The sequence below is a fragment of the Ptychodera flava genome, chromosome 2, assembly GCF_041260155.1.
Source record: "Ptychodera flava strain L36383 chromosome 2, AS_Pfla_20210202, whole genome shotgun sequence".
NCBI classification, from domain to species: Eukaryota; Metazoa; Hemichordata; class Enteropneusta; family Ptychoderidae; genus Ptychodera; species Ptychodera flava.
The window spans coordinates 42,377,627-42,395,734 of record NC_091929.1 but is presented as its reverse complement, the minus strand read 5'-3'; the positions used below and the strand labels follow the sequence as shown (position 1 = coordinate 42,395,734).

Sequence of the window (18,108 nt, the reverse complement as noted above, 5' to 3'; positions counted from 1 at the left end):
CAAAGATACTGTCTGAGAGTTTGCAACTAATAACAAAACGGACACATTTCAATAAAATGTGCATAGCTTAGTACAAACTGCAGCATTAACCTGTGCTGTATGGCATGAGTTTAAAATAGCAGAAACAAACCCTTTGGATGCAACTAAAATATTTTCCTAAGGGCATCTACTATCTATGTGCTCTATCTCTAACCACAATGACTCCCTAGGTTACCAGAGATTCATGCCAAACCATACGGTAGATATCCACTAATTTTCAACCTTGCCAACTGTGCTTTACCAAACATTCACACAATAGCTTGTCGATTAACACCATGACACTTTCCAACCCTTTATTCACTACATATTTGGTATAAACCTATTATTTTCAGCAGCAAAGTTGGGCCTTTACACTAGTAAGTGGGTAGAAGAGGGTTAAGTTTTGTTCTTCAAGAACAAAGTCTTTCCTTATCATATCATTGATACCAATGAAAAGCATAAAATATGTCAGTTTATATCGATCAGGCTTGAGCCATATCTGTGTTGTAGATATAATTGTATTGTGCCATAGATTACTATTGTAAACTGGGAAGCCGGTGTAAGCAATTATTAGTATTGTATCATGCATTGTGTACATCTTTGCAAAAATAACTTTTTCAAAGTTTTGGCAGATTTACCCCCTTGACCGGTCAAAAGAATTGGCTGATACCAATACCAGTAGAATCATGATGTGATGAACAGAAACTGTGTGCAGAACTACTGTACTGAAATACATGATAGTACAACTGGAATTATCATCAAAGCATTGATGAGGACACTGAATATTTTACGGTTTCGCTCACCCCTTGCCACTAAAGATGTAGAAAACAGATGAAATGCGTACTTAAACTGACCAGCGCATCGGCTGAAAAGTTACAAGGAGTTTATTCTTCTGTTTTCACTTACCGTAAATATATTTCAACCAACCTGGGAACCTAAATTACGGATTTCTACAGGCATGTGAAAGATCTCACTACATTTTAAATCCATAAAACACAAAGAACTTTCCATTCTTAGCAATAAAACCTTTACAAGTAAGTGCTGCTTTAACATTTGGGATCTGGAAGCAGCAATAAATTTTTACAGTCATGAGCTTTCCAATTCTCAGGTCATCCAGTTGTTTCAACATCTGCGGCAGCTGTTGATGAATTTCAGCCCAGTTCCAATGCCCTGTTTTAACACTTATTCCGTCGAATCTGGAATCCATTCCTTTTTGGAAACCTCACTCCAACTTCACAGCATCAAACTAAAGATTGATGCGTCCTAGGGTGACAAAGCCCTCTAACTTACTCAACATGGATTCATGTGCACAGATGGACGGACCTTCCTCTCTTAAAAAATTCATCTTAATGATGTCATTGAAATACTTCTATGTTCAGATATGAATAATAATCATACCAGTGTATGGAATAATCATGGCGACAGATTTGCAACTTAAAGAAATATTAAAAATCAGACATAAAACTCTCTTAAAAATCAACAAAACTGATCTTTTTTTATCATTGTAAATCTGAAGGCCACTAGTGTAGTAGAAAGAAGTGAAATTAGGTGAGGTTTTATACCGGTATTGATGTAATTATTTCTCTGCAAATATTACACAAATTCAAACTTTCCACAAATTTGCAAAACTTCAAATAAGCAAATCCTTAAATGAAAATCAACAAAAATGATAAATTAGTTTAATGAGTCACTGAGCAAAGTAATTTCACAAAGCGAATGGCAAGAAACAAACAAAAGCAATGATAAATGGATATAAAAATATTACTTGATGAGAGAAATATTCACTTTGCGTACATATGTACTTTATCATTGATGAAATTATAAGGGCTATGTTGTTGTATAGACATGATTAGATTGAACTTTGCTCGATGGGAGTGTCTGAAGTGAAATAAGTAAAGTTTACGAAGACTTTAAAATGTGGCTACCCATTCAAGTTCTACCTCCTTAAAAAGAGGTATCTTGAAATTCAACGCAAAGAATAACCATCAATTTTAACCTTGCAATAAGCACATCATTTAAGACACAGCAAACCTACCTTTGAATCTGGAATTTCTCGATGCCAGTCGTAACGCGGCTCAAAAATCGCATCATAATTCCTGATTTGTGCCAAGGAACGGAGCACAACTGGAGAGCGTGGCAAAGGACAATCAAAAGAATTCCTTAATCCTGCAGAGCTGACACCTCGGTACCTCAAAAAATGTCAACTATTTGATCTTAATTTTAAGCATAAACTAACTCGGGAATATGCTGCTACTGATTGGAGAAATTTAACAAACAAATACACGATAATTAAGCACTGGGCACAAGCTGCCCTGCCCAAAGTAAACTTTCTCTCAATCTGTCGATCTTGCTTATTTTATGAAGACAAACTGGTACTACAGTTTGATTGATAGCCTTGACTAGCGCCCTCTATAGACCTCCTGTTGCCCTCATTCTCACTGTATCACTGACAACTGGGAACTTTTGCTTGACTCCAGGGTTAGCTTTCCCAACGCTACATTGATCTGGATACTATTCAACCAGGCTGCTTGACCTTTGACCTAAGTCATTCTCACCAAATTCTGTGTAACTGCTGAACAGACGAACACTTTCAGCGCTAATTAAAACCAGTTGTGCCTACTGTTGGGAAAGGTTCCATAGCATGACAAAAATGCTTTCATGGGTTTTTTTTTTTGACATTTGCGGTAAAATGGTAAAGGATCCTGGCAGTTGTTGCATTTCCGTGATGAATCATCACAGATGACTGTAAATTATCGAAGTTTTCATGCCAAGTTCAAACCGGATTACACTTCTGTTCTTGTCTAGGAATTACATATTTCCATATGAACTGTAGGAAAAAAATGTAGAAATCACTTGTTTACAAAGCTTATTATTTCATTCCTAACCCTCACTTGTCTTGATCTCGTTTAGAATTCATACTTCAGATCAAATTCCATCTTAACCTTGATGGTCACACTCACTGAATGTTATGATCATTAAATTTGAAGGCCTTGGCCTGGTTCAATATCTGGTGCCAACTGTTTGGAAAATTAAAACTCAAAGGGCATTTTATTCAGCAGTGTGTTATTCTCTTCAACATTGCATGACCAGCAGTAGAAAAGGTATCATAAAAACAAATGAATTTACAAGATTGGCCCATGATGGTGTCTTTTGCAAAATTATGCTGTCATGTATGGAAATAACTTACAGTGAGAAATGAAAAAGTTGGCACTTTCAGTCTGTAATGACTCTACGAGTCTCTACAATGGCAGCGTTTGTTCTGAACAAAGCCCCTTAGTTTACATCTGTCAGGGCAAGTAAGCTGTCATTCGCTGAAACGTGTGCTCCGAACAGCTGGGAATGTGATTTACATGTTTTCACATTTCTTACGCGTTTCTTGGTCAAACTTGAGTAAGTGGCAACATCCCATAATACCTGTGGGAGTTGACGAGCAAACTTTAAACAGGATATGCAGGCACACAACTGTTTTGAGGAACAATACTACACACTAAATCTAGACTACAAAATCAGTTTGATGGTAAATTTGTTTAATAGTTTCTTGACTAAAGTCATTTGTCATCTGACATTCTATTATGAAAAGGTGGCTATAAAAGGTGGCATAAATATTAAAGGGGAAATTTACCCTTAAAATTAATTTTGGAATATTAAACTGATATGGTCATTGAAAGGCTTTCGAGTCGATTTATTCACTTTCACTCACTGGCTAACAAACAGCGGTGTACTAAAATACCGGAAGTGACGTCGTAAACTTGTGACAGTTGTAAATTGAAACTTCAACTGAACAAATCTGCAATATTATTTCTGGAGCCGACACAAAACAGGGCATTGAAGTTATCAAACTTTTAATAAGACATTAGAATGCTGTCCCAATACAAAAATGTTAAAAGACCAACATGAGGTGTAGGTTGGGATATAGCCAAGGAGTTTTAATGAGTGACTTCTGTGCTTGGTGAGTAGGTACTGAAGGCTATGCATGGTCCTACACTCAAAGTCAAGGACATTTTCAGCAATTTTCAAGGACTTTTGTGGTCCAAAATACCATTTTTCAGATATCATTTTCACAATGTATCAATTCTAAATATCATTTTGCACGATATTGCAACTGATCATTTCATCATTTTTGAAAATTACGATTACTTTTCAAGACTTTCCAGGACTCGATTTCATATTTCAGAACTTTACCACAACTTTCAATTCAAGGATTTTCAAGGACTTTCCAGGAGCGTACGGACTCTGATTATGAGTTCAAACGTAAAAAATGAATAGCACTGAGGTCTGGAAATTACAATCTTGTCGCAAAGATGCTGTAATGTGCAAGAAGTAAACTTTTTGGCAAAATGCCAGGGCCTTTGACTTTGAGACACTGGAAATTAAGGCCCCTCTACTGGAATTACTCAGCCGCTGAAGAAATTCTTCGAGGTACAATCCTTGACCCTGTGACCCCTGACCCTTGACGCAGCAGGCTGAGAGTGTAGGATCATTAAGTCGTCTCCCTGGGCCAATATTCATAAATCTCAACCAATCAGTGGCAAACTGTCAAATTTGCCTGTGACTTTGCACAAAGAATGCAACAGCTGTGCAAATTAATCACTGTGGATTCTGAGAAAGGTTTGTAAATCTCTACCAAATTACCTCAAATCACCAAGATATATATCTGCCTTGTCAGATGGCACACAACTTCTCACCATAAGTCTAGGATCACTTCACTCAAACATCACTAAGCTTTGGAAACTTCAAGAGTATACCATATTGAAATAAAATCTTGTAAACATTGTATGCAATGTCTACAATGCACTGATAGCAGGCTGCAAACTCTATATTCCAACATTTGTACTATAAACTAAGATTGAGAAACATGTTTTAATAGTGAACTTACTGGGAAGATACAATTATGGTAGGGCACATTATTGCATAAAAACAAAGTAACACCCATAGGAAACTGATGAGGGCGTTTGTCTGGCTTCTCCAGCACCCTGAGAATATTTCTACTGCACAATGCTATGCACAGAACCGCAGACACTTGAGAGGTATCTATGACCAAACCAATGTCTTTTTTCAACGCATGTTTGTGTAAAAAAAGGTTTTGTTTCCCTCATTCAACATATTCATTCTGTAACTTTTAAGTCTAAGAAATACAGAATCTACCCACTAATTCATGCTAAGTGTGATGACACCAGAAACATGAACTACTGAGAATGAACACTATTGTGCACTCTTGACCTCCATGATGTAACAAATATGATAACAGTTTTAAACCTTTCACCCCCGTTCCCTGTATACAGGTCCAACTTTACCATAGAAAACGATGGATTTGGGACAAATCATGGTGGTGAAAGGGTTAAATAACGTCATAAATTTGTGATCAGCATATGCCTTGACGTGAAACAAAATTGTGCATTTTGTACAATATATTAATTAACAGCAAAAGATCACTGACAAAACAGTGAAGATGATAGGAAAGACAAAATACACTACTTTTGAGTTGTTCAGCTGTGCCTTTCTGAGATTGAAGTGAATCAATTCCCAGTGAATAAATATACAAACGATCATTGCATGGCTTTGAAATGCAATGTTTGCTATTTCAATAATTTAAGAAAAGCCACACACACACACAACACACACACACTGAAAGCACACAACCAGCAGTCAATGTAAAGTGTGGATGCATTGTAGGTAAGCCACAACAAACACACATACCGGGTACATGTACATGACCATCTCGTCGGTATGGTGTACAGATCTACTGGTGGTATAATACCAAACAAACATACATGTACACTAGAGTTAGTATGGAGTGAAGATGTGCTACAGAAAAGATACAACACTCATACATACTGATACACACATGCATGCTACAGAGAAGTCAATAAGTTGTGCAGAAGTCCAGAAGGTAAGAAAGTACAAATACAGTCATGTAACATCAAGTGTAGATGTGAATATTGTAGACATAAGTTAGAACAAACACAGGTATGGCAGACATGCATAAACAGAGGTATGAAAAACAGCATATGTCACCAACACTGCCACAGCAAAAACAATATGTACACAAACTCAATGAGAGTAAACACACAGGGAAACACAGCATTTTGAAACACGCTCTTTCAAATGCCTTACAATAGTACTAACTACTCAGTTACAAAGTGTTGTCTCACAGAGATATAGCATTAGTACTATGAACACCAAATTATCCATCATTGACTACATACAAATCAGCAACACACACACTTCTTGCCATACAACCTCTCTGATATGCACCTATTACCACAAACTTTTCAAATAAAAGTTTGTTCACACTCTTTCAATCGATGTGAATGCAATTTTAATCTTTGCTTACCTGTCACTGTCAGGCAAAGAAAGCGTCTTGGACATGCATTCCCTTACAGCTGCCATGCCATCACGGAATCTTGATGCAAAGCGTTTGTTGTAAAGAAGTCCACCGCCCTCACTCATGTAACCACTGGTTATTTCTTCAAGCTGTGCATTTCTGCTCAGAATATCTCCGTCGCTGACGTATCCACTCGCGATGTCTTCGTTGACTGGGTCAGAAACCTCGTCCATGATCTGCGTCGGGTCTGTGTTCATTTCCGTCAGATGAGTCCTGTTTGAGATTGACCTTCGCAGTGAATTTGTACTGTACAGTCGCGTAGAGGAGGTAGACGGTATGTAGCGATTCAACCCTGGTCTTGAACTGAAACTTGATGACAGAGGGCTCCCTTCACCAAAGGATCGCTGAGTTGGTGTTTGCATAGAGTTGCTTAATGTTGAAGGAGGAGTGAAACTCCTAAGATATGACAGTGGTGGTCTGAGACCTGAGTTCATACCATCTCCAGATCCTAAAGTAGTCTCTCGCGGAGGTGTAGAATTTGGATGTACGTGCATTTGCTGCGTGACGACATTGTCGTTATCAAACGTTGTTTCAACAGTACTTCGTATACTGGGACTCGGACTGACAGAACGCAGATTCTGCAAGGTCACATCTAAATTTTGCCGCAGTTCTGAAATACTACGGGCGGCCCTCTGTTGTTCAGGAGTGCCGAACGTCGTGACGGCTTTGTTATCTTTGTCGTAAGTTGTCATGACTTCCTCTTGCCCTGGACGATAAATCACACTGCTGTCCGAGGAATAACTGTTTCCTGAAGACATCGTTCCCGGAGTGCTGGCAGTGGAGTCTGTACTGAAAGAATGACTGCTCAAGCTTAAATCACTGCTGTTCTGAACTTTGGCAACGTGATTAAGAGGTCCGTTTGAGTTAGCTTGGAGAGCGGACTGCGGATGATGCTGGGGTGCAGGGTGCTGTGGTTGGGCTGACTTAATACTTGGAGGATGAAGCACACGCCTCGGGGGATTCTCTTGAGGTGGCGGTTTTGAATCCTGAGAATTTGTAGTTGTGTTTGTCTTTGTTGGTTTTGGAGAGATACTTCTCTGTCTTGCTGGTCCAGGATAAGTCCCATACAGACCGCCCCGCGTCGGACCGCTAGACTTCTCCTTACCATTTTTATCATATTCTTTAGCATTTGCGTTTTTCCCAGTTGGCCTTGCCATTTCATTTTTATTTGCCTGAGGTGCCTGGATCTTCATAGGCTGAGGAATTCCACTAGAGCTCTGTGGCTTACTCTTTGGTGCAGTGATATTTTTACTTCCCTTTGGAATGGAAGACCCGGCTTTTGATGTTGTACGCTTTCCCACGTTAGGACTCGGTTCCGTTGAGCCAGCTCTCCTTGCCTCTTCCCGTTCTTTGTTGCGGTTGATTTCATTACTCTCTGCTTCTGTTTTATGTCGGGTGTCATCAACTTTTATGATGGCTCCCCTTACTGGTCTTGCAGGGCTTTTCGATGTATCTGTTCTTCCAATTTCTTTCCGCTGACTCTTGGGGGAGCCCTTGCGTGCACTGTTTAACGCTTTTCCAAGGGTTCGCTGCATAGCCTTGAGTCCTGTCCGCGGACTACCTGAACTATTTGATGTCGCCGTCGATGTAGTAGATGTTTCCGTCGTTGAACTGAATGCTGATCTAGAACTTCCGGTCGTCGAAGTGCTACGCCCTGACGTACTGCTTGATACCGTACCAATGCTGGTACTACTTTCTGATGATCGTGCCCCTCCGCGAGGGCGACTTTCTCGCATAGTAGTCCTTTGATGTGTGATGGGGCGTTCTTTTGATACAGGTCTGGGTGCACTGCTACTAGTCCTGTCTTTACTACTAGCTCTTTCTTTTGCATTGGATCCACCGAACAATCTACCAAGCATTGAATTTTTGCCATTGCCTTGCCCCTTCTGGGATGGATTTGCAGTTTGTCTGTCCGTTGTTGCTTTACTCTTCCCGGCAGTGGTGGTTTTGGCAGTTTTGGCACTTGGATGTGGAATGTTTGAGACTCCCCCGTTTGATAATGGTTGATGCCCTGAACCTGAGGAATGATGGGAAGAAGTTTGCATGGTACCTGGTAAAAAAATAAAAATACCACATATTATAAGAACATGTCTATACCAACATTTCAATGCAAATATAATTTCAGATACTGATAATCTTAATAATTCTTTTCAAGATAATATTTTTATACAAGCGTCAGAAATGGAAGTTGTAAAATTTGAGAACAAAGGCAAATTTACTGTCATATCAACTCAAAATGTTACGTTTTCTTTGGTAAATGGCTTTCAAATGTGGGTTTAATGCAGAAATGTTGTACAATATTGTTTTAACTGAGAGCACACATAAAAATTCACTAAGGGTTTTTTAGCATATTGCTGATGACAGTAAATAGACTTAAAAAAGTCACGATTTGAGTATAAATCAGAAACAGCAGATGAAATCTGTCATTTCTATCATAGTTTCCACTTCACGCAATGAGAGAAGACTAATTTTTTGTAAAATTGCATAAGGACATTTACTTTCAGTCAAATTTATGGCGAAAGGAAAGCCCAGAAAGAAAAGAGGCTTGAGAAAATTGCTCTAAAGAATCTAGAATCAAGTTTTCAAACGAATACCACCACAACAGAGTACCATCTACAAAGTCAAAGAATGCAGTCTACAAACTACAATGACCTTGTTGTCATAGCAACAGTGTACCTAACTAATTTCATTAAATAGCAATTTTTTTAACATTTTTCAAATTTTTAAAAATGCAATGAATTAAAAATACACCGGTTTCACCTTGATATATAAACATTTCAAGTATTTTTGAAAATTTTTGTCCTCTTTTGAAAATTTGCTGTTTTTTCTGTTAGATCTGGCCAGACACACTGAGGCAATACAATGTAGGTCACTGTAGTACAAACCATGAATACAAATCTACTGACACAAGATAGTGATACAGATTTTAAAAAAAAGAAAAAGTATTTGATTTTGAAAATATCTACAATTCATATGAGGAATGCAAAATTCATCTATAAAATGCAAGTTTTATTTCAAGAGACAGTATAAATTCTCAGAAAAAATTCATATCATGCAACATACTCATGAAAATAACAGTTAATAAATCAAGCAAATTACTGCAAGTGCTATCACTGGGGGAGTAATTCCTTCTGTAAAATACATCTGAAGTTGCAGGATCCAGGCTCCATTTTTAGCAATTTATTCAAAACCTAACCACTCCCTTTCACAAATGCAAACAAAGGCTGATCTCCTGTGATAGAGCAGTTGAGTCGTGCAAATTCGGCCTTTTTTTTCACTTTTTTTATCATTTTTTGCAACAAGCTGGTCAAACTGTCCAAAAGTCTTGAAAAGTGTTGAAATTGGCACTTTAATTGTAAAAAATTAATCCCATCAAGAAATATGATTGCGTATACTTCTCAATTTATTCCTCCCCCTCAACAGAATATTTTCTCTGCTTAGAGATTTATGGAATAGCCCTATTGTTTTTCCAACAGAAGGGACTAAACCAAATTTTGATCAGGGAAGAGCAGGCTTCAGATGCAGGGACAGAGTAAGAAAGAACTACAAGATAGCACAGGGGACGATTCTAAGCTGTTAGTTCCACGTAGCTGTAAGTAAAATGCAAATTAGTAAATAAATACGCTTTGGAGACGTTACAATAAATATGGCATCAGGAATACGCTAATGTCGTGGTTTGTCAGAAAGGAGCATGTTGCTTGAACGGGAATAATGTACATTATCCAGTTATTAAAGGACACTGCATAAGCTTCTGCTGTGTTCTAGAAAAAAATCGTAAAACAAGGAGACAGCAAGCACTGCACAGAAAAACAAACGTATGAAAATGAACGTTTAACCGTACTGGTATAATCAACCACCAACAATCTCTTGTCTGTTTTGCAACTTGACCTTGGCAAATTAGAAAGATGCACTTTGAAAGTCACCAATGACATGTCAGAATGGTTGTACTAACTTTCAATTTGCAACTTTGTTGAATTTGTCAGGTTTTTTTCTCTTAGAAGAGGATATTATCAACAGTTCACTTCTATTCAAGCCAGTGTCTCTGTATGAGGCCCTCTATAACAAAGTTAGTATTGTTTATGATTGTGACCCTCGTCTATCTTAACCAATTCAAACCATGATCTGTGGACCACTGATGAGTCAAATATATACTAAGCAATTTTCTGATTGGTTGAAGTCAGATTTAATGAACCAATTGGCATCAGATTTTACAAATCTGCATATCTGTTGGACCAATAGTCAGCCTTCTTTGATGAATCACTGTGTCATCTCTGAGGAGTCTGCTACTAGCCACATATAGACATGCAATACGAAGAGCTTTGCTTGCACTGTGCAGATCCTAAGTCTCGAGGTTCGAATTGGTTGAGATTAGCAGGGGTATAGCTCACAAACAACCTCTACTTTGCATGATACAGTAAAACCTGTAGGTCTAAAAATCAACTTCGCTTTCTACAGACATATGCTGAACGTATTTTCTGCTTTGAAACTCCAAACTTTTGAAATATTGAAATAATTATATCAAAAATTCATTCATTTTTAATACACAAAAATTACTCGTTGAAACATGGGTACAATTTTCGCATTTTGATATTTGACTAAGAATTGATAATTCAGTATTCATGAATTTGAAAATCAGTGAAAACAGTTTGTTATCATTTCATAAAAACTATCAATACAGTAAAGATTTCTAGACCAACATGTTACTGGAAGAGACAAAAGCTGACAGATTTCACTGTATTTGATATGAGATTGTTGGCGGCATGCAATTGGATTGTGGGATTGCAGCATCTACAGACCAGACACTGACGTGAAGGGACATTACGGGGGATTTTAGAACATCAGCCAAGAAAATCTAATGACAGCTAGCTTGCTGGCTCTCTATCTAAATCTTAATTAGATAATTTGGAAATCTGACGCATGCATTGTACCTTTTCTGAGTGAACGAGATTGATAATTAGAAACCAACTCTGAAAACAATCAGAGAGAAATATGAGAATTGTACAGAAACATGCACATAAGATCTTTAAACTGGCACGCATAGTTGCCATGGAGATATGGCAACCGGTTGCCATGGTATCAGAGGACTACGTGTGTGAGAGATTGGTGTGAGACAAAAAATAAGAGGAGCCATGCGATATGTCGGAAGCCATGCAAGCTAACTAAAGAAAGTGATTTGCTGGAATGATACCTTGGCTGTTACGAGGTGACGTGGTCTGCGACTGACCAACGCTTGTCTGTAACCGACTTTTATCGGCTGCTCTGTTGTTCTGGTTCAGCCGCGCAATATTTGATCCATGAGTGGTCGATATGCCATTTTGATTGTTTATGTTATTTAAAAGACCACGAGTCGTTTTTGATGGCGCGGGGAGCTTAGAGGGCGCTAGATCTGTGCCACCCCGCATTATGCTTGATGACGTGGAGGATGACGAGGAGCGACGATCTGTAAGATAAGAAATCGCGGATTGGGTGGAAATCACCGTACTGTTACAAAACAAGACAAAGAAACCTGGACAGGATAGGGTATCACAACATGGAACACTGACAACCTACAGAGCTTTCTGTACACATCTCCGACTGTTTTGCTGTTGACACTAGGTAATAACTAGATCGCAAGTTACAAAATTATAAGACGACACAAAACAGTATATCACAACCAATGCCCCCATGGATACAGCAGTAGTAATCTTACTGGTTACTTCTTTTGTTGATAGGTTGATTATGGGTTTTGTGAAAAATTATCAGAAAATGCTTTACTAACTCAGAAAAAAACTTTGCTCTTTTTGCATATTTTCTAAAATCGCACTGATTCCCTACCATTTTATTTGCATTACAAGTACAATAAGGACACCTTGTCTCAAGAATTTCTTCAATTTGCAGAAGCCCAGTTGTATTTCATCCTTGTTGTGAACCAATATTGGTATCCTTGTTGTGACTGATTAATAAAATACTTTCTTGAAATATTTGCTATGATTGCTTCAGTTTGTGACTTGTTCCCTTCACTTTTGTAAACATGGCTGCACAAAATATCATCTGTTTCAGACTCTCACGGGGAAGAAACTACCTGTTGAGAAAAGATACCATTAACGCACAAACAGCTATCAACCAATAAGAGCATAACTTACTTGAACTTTGACCTTGAGACTTCTGCTGTTGTTTGTATCTTGATAATGCAAAGAAGAGTCCCAATATTGCCTTCAAGTTGCCTTCCCTCAGATCTGCGGGACAAAAAAGTAATACAAAGAAATGAGCAATGCTTTTGTAGATGGCGCACCAAAAAACCCCTAGGCCCACGCTCAATTGCCAAAACAACAGGTTCTCTCAGGGGTCTCATACATGTAGAGTTGTGAAGCAACTGGATTTCCTAGGATTATCTTGATGAATAAAATTGTTCAGTGTGGGCCCACCGTTCTTCAGTCTTGCCTTACAGTTATATGCTTTGGCTTTGACGCACTGGTAATCACTGTATACACTTTAAAACCAAATTCAAACTGGCAATTCTGAATTGTACGGGAGTAGGAGAAAATGTATGATAGATTCCTTCGCTGTACCTTTTAGTATTTTTCCGTTTTTGACTTCTGAAATCATATGAAAATGTTTGGTGTTCACCTTGTCATACCCAACAGCTTATTGATTTCATGTTAACAATAAGACTGCATGCATATTAAACATAATGTGTGGTCTTTGAAATGCTAATATTTTGTGTTTTACTGTAGTTTTGGAAGCAAAAACTGCCCTTGTGTTTCAGAACAAAAACGAAAATTTTAATGAAAGTGACAACCCTAACCCGAGTCCTTCTAATTTAAACACGGGCAAAAGTAGGTTTCTCTTGAGGGTGGTCCAAGTTAGAAATGTCTCTGGTATTCCCCAATACAGTCAGATCCAATGGCAATCATATTCATCGACAACAATAACATGCAAGGAATAAAAGAAGTATGGTACACATGGTCCTGGCTTTTCATAAAGAAAGAATAACTATGAAACAAACTCAGACAGCTCAAGTTCTTAATAAAGTGAAATAATAATGAAATATGAAAAATCTTACCTCGTGCATGCAGTCCCTGGATATTAATACCCTTGGCAGCGAGACATCCTAGGCATGAATCGAGATTCTCCAACTGTCAAGAAGTAAGAGAAAAGACATCGAATTACGACCACGTCAAGTTAACGCAGAATTCTTCGCATGATTCAGACTTTTTTGAACGTACAGCTGTCAAAATGTCATCGGCGCGGACTGATGGCTTACGGCTGTAGTGACAGACGTGGCGGAAAGTGGAGTTGTTTGCTTTTCTAGAGCTACAGTTGCAATGTTTTGGAGTTACTCACACTTCAAATTGATCATCAATCAAACAGTGATTTGCGAAACATTAACTCTTTGAGTGCTGTAATCTTTCTGACCAAAATTTTAGTGCAACATTTTTCCAAATTTATATGAATTTTTTCTGTAATTCTTTTGAAAATTTTGGACCAAATGGACAGCACTTTTTATAGACTCCAGTTTTGGTCAAAATTTTGGGGAAAATCTGAAAAAAAAGTTTGGATGTGAAAAATATTGTCTGGGTTACACTTTATAAAGATGACAAAAATTGACTTTGGTGCTCAAAGGGTTATTAGTCTCTTAAATTCCTTATCGGAATAACTAACCACAAAAACAATTTTTCACTACAGTGTCAAATTCAATAGAGAAAGACAGACTTTCATCAAATTTTGATGATTTTGGGGTGAAAAATGTCAATAAATTATGTTTTCTTTCTTAACACCACATCGACTTCTTTCATTTTTTTCCAAGACACAGTAGCATGATGCACTCTACTTGTATGTACCGGAATGTATTTTATGAATGTCAAATATGATTTGTCATTGTTGATGACAGAATATTTAAGACAATGTTGGAATTAATTTTTGACAGAGTACAAGTTGTAAACAGTGCCGGTATGCGTAAAACCTACGTACGGCAAGAATTCACACACAATGTTTTCAAACATGCCGGTACGACAGAAAAAGTAAAAATACAATATGATGATATGATGTCGCTACAACACTGAAAAATACAAAGTATTACAAGTGGTATTGTCTGAGAAATGGTATCAATATTACAACTTAGCGAGCCAAGGGTGTCTACTCATGCGGGATCCTCACTCAAAACAAGTCATCGTTGATGACACAGTCCCCACTTGTTAATGGGTACTTTGATTACATGTCCTCAGAGAGGATAGAGTCCTCTTCATTAATTAGGTCTGTGATAAAAATACTTTGATACAGATAGCGCTCAATGGCCAAGAATGACCTACATACAAAAAGACCTACATATGTATGACATAGGTTAATGTCCTTGTACCAACTTTGAATAAAATCGTTTGAGATATGCCTGAGTATTATGGCTCTGTACATGAAAAAATCGTAACAAAATGGCCGCACGGCAGCCATATTGGATCGTATCACATAACAAATTGACATGCATATGTATGACAGTAGTCAATCTCCTTGTACCAACTTTGAATAAATTCGCTTGATACATGTCTGAGTATTACGGCTCTGTACATGAAAACATCGTAATAAAATGGCTGCCTAGCGGCCATATTGGATCGTATCACAAACCAAATAGACGTACATATGTATGACATAGGTCAATGTCCTTGTACCAACTTGGAATAAAATCGGTTGAGATATGCCTGAGTTTTGGCTCTATACATGAAAAAATTGTAATAAAATGGCCGCCAGGCGGCCATATTGGATCGTATCACAAAACAAATCGACATGCATATCTATGACATTGGTCAATGTCCTTGTACCAACTTTGAATAAAATTGGTTGAAACATGTCTGAGTTATGGCTCTGTACATGAAAAAATTGTAATAAAATGGCCGCCTGGCGGCCATATTGGATCGTATCACAAAACAAATTGACATGCATATCTATGACATTGGTCAATGTCTTTGTACCAACTTTGAATAAAACGGTTGAAACATGTCAGAGGTATGGCTCTGTACATAGAAAAATCGTAATAAAATGGCCGCCAGGCGGCCATATTGGATCGTATCACAAAACAAATAGACTTGCATATCTATGACATTGGTCAATGTCCTTGTACCAACTTTGAATAAAATTGGTTGAAACATGTCTGAGTTATGGCTCTGTACATGAAAAAATTGTAATAAAATGGCCGCCAGGCGGCCATATTGGATCGTATCACAAAACAAATACACTTGCATATCTATGACATTGGTCAATGTCCTTGTACCAACTTTGAATAAAATTGGTTGAAACATGTCTGAGTTATGGCTCTGTACATGAAAAAATTGTAATAAAATGGCCGCCTGGCGGCCATATTGGATCGTATCACAAAACAAATCGACATGCATATCTATGACACTGGTCAATGTCCTTGTACCAACTTTGAATAAAATCGGTTGAAACATGTCTGAGTTATGGCTCTGTACATGAAAATATCGTAATAAAATGGCCGCCTGGCGGCCATATTGGATCATATCACAAAACAAATCGACGTGCATCTGTATGACATATGAAGTAATCCTTGTACCAAGTTTGAATGAAATCGCTCCTTGCATCTCTGAGATATCTGCGTGAACGGACGGACGCACGGACGGACGGACGGACGGACGCACGCACGGACATGACCAAACCTATAAGTCCCCCGGACGGTGTCCGTGGGGACTAACTCAAAATAACATGCTACGCTGACCTGAACCAAGCCACATGGGCTAGGATGATGTCAATATCATGACCCATATACCCCCATATCTCATAAAATAGTCTAACCTTGTCACAGAAAACCACAAGGCTATTCCACATTTTGGTAGTTTAAGGGATTCTAACCTTGCACCCCTATTCCAACATTTGTGTGGTCCAACCGCACCATTTAAAACAATAATAGGTAAAACCAAATCGCCAAGTGGAAAGGGGAAACCAGCATTTCAAAGACAGCAAACACAATGGGCAATGAAGCACAAAACATTATTTTCATTATTGGGAAAACTGAATATAAGGTTTAGCAAATAGAAAATGTACAAATGATTTAGCTGTGCAATAATAACAGCATACTTCACGTTAAAATGATGAAATCCCAAATTTGATAGTTTCATCCTATAAATTTGTCCTTTTTCTGTTCTCAAATTCTCTTTGTTTTAATTCTTGGGTAGATTTATCGATAAATCTATAACCTGATATGGAGAAGCAGCATACAGCCAGCGTAGAATTTATACAGCAGATGTGTCCAGATGTTAGACACCAATGCATTCTGAAGATATCAAAACCCTTGAGGCTACCACACTGGTAGGAGTGGAATATCCAATTATCCAATGTTATCAGCATTTGATAAAAAGCTTTCAATGCTATTCATGATGTTACCACTTGTCACTATTTACCCTTGCAATTTTTAATTGAATGTAAACCACATAGGGTATCATTGCTAAAGTGTGTCAGAGAGCTTCACAAGGTCTGCCTTCGATTGGCTGACAATACTGCCCTCTAGAGTTGACAATGAGATATGCATATTGGTTGTTGAATATATGACACCCAAGTTAGAGGTCATAAGATACATTCTGGTAATTCCACAACGACATGATTATCAAAATGAATTCTAACATACCAATTTCTAACATGCCAAATGAAACTACTTTTTACATCTCAATTATGGCATTTTGATCATGTCAACATAGGCTAAATTTGAAGATTACCGCATAGATGAATGATTAAAAGGAATAATTTTTAGAATATTATTTGACTTTGGAAAAATATCCTGTATTGATCCCCGTGGGTTAAATGGGGATGCTTGACACTGAATACAGGGCATATTTCATTTTATGAAATAATGTGGGCATTTTTATCATTTTGGTTGGATTTTGAGTTGGATAAATGACACGATTTTGCTATGAGTTAACATTTATATGCTTAAAAGCAAACATTTATCTATAGGTTTTGAGCTTTAAGGAATGCTTAGGGTTAATAAAGCTGGTAAGTGTTCACCATAGAATATTTCTGGTCATTTTTCCAATTTTTTTGCAAAAATACCCTTTTTGATCAATATTTAGCTTAAAAAGATTCTACAAAACCATTTCAGATCCAGATATGAAATCTAAATACACAAAAATATTTATTCATGACAGTATGTGTAGAATTGATTTGCTACATAGCATACTCTGAAATCATGAGATCTGAAAAAATTGCAGAATTAAATTTCTAATACATCAAACATGGTACTTTTTACGGGAATTGAAATATGAGCAAATTAAAGTAAAAAAAAATGTTTTGTCCGTCAATCTGGGTAAAATGTTCCATTATGCACAGTTTATCCTTCAAACTAAAATTGTAAAATTTGTTGATGGGAAAAATCAAACAGCTGTCTCGTACAATGACAAACACCAAAGCTGTATGCTTGAAATATGAAGCAGATGAGCCTTGCCATATGTTCTCTAACAGTACAATAGTAAATTGCAAAATGATGGATTGCAGGTTTGAGAATAAAATAAAAATATCCCTAGTTAACATGTACATGTATGTGTTCACAGGATACATGAATAATATGAATAAATTCTTTCTTTCTTGATAGTGGGAACTTTCACTTCGATGCAAGGTCAACTTTATTTAAAAAGATATATGGGTCACTAAACTGACCTGTGATGTCTGAAGACATAAATAAGTGAACAGACGTACTGGTCTTGTTATATAACATTTCACAGGACTCATGG

General features: G+C 37.6%; 1 protein-coding gene across 13 annotated transcripts in view; it reads right to left on the bottom strand.

The window, feature by feature from the left end:
• Window positions 1–18,108, bottom strand: part of LOC139121240 (neuron navigator 2-like) — a 303,220-nt gene that overhangs the window by 109,799 nt on the left and 175,313 nt on the right. For 5 of the 13 annotated variants that reach the window (XM_070685965.1, XM_070685989.1, XM_070686005.1 and 2 more), the window contains exons 4-8: window positions 13,446–13,518; window positions 12,526–12,618; window positions 11,592–11,843; window positions 11,332–11,370; window positions 6,353–8,453 (exon numbers count right to left, since the gene is read on the bottom strand). In XM_070685965.1, the coding sequence (XP_070542066.1) occupies window positions 6,353–8,453; window positions 11,332–11,370; window positions 11,592–11,843; window positions 12,526–12,618; window positions 13,446–13,518 (2,558 nt within the window). The remainder of the gene's footprint in view (window positions 1–6,352; window positions 8,454–11,331; window positions 11,371–11,591; window positions 11,844–12,525; window positions 12,619–13,445; window positions 13,519–18,108) is intronic. The other 8 variants (XM_070685996.1, XM_070685981.1, XM_070686035.1 and 5 more) reach the window with 2 other exon arrangements.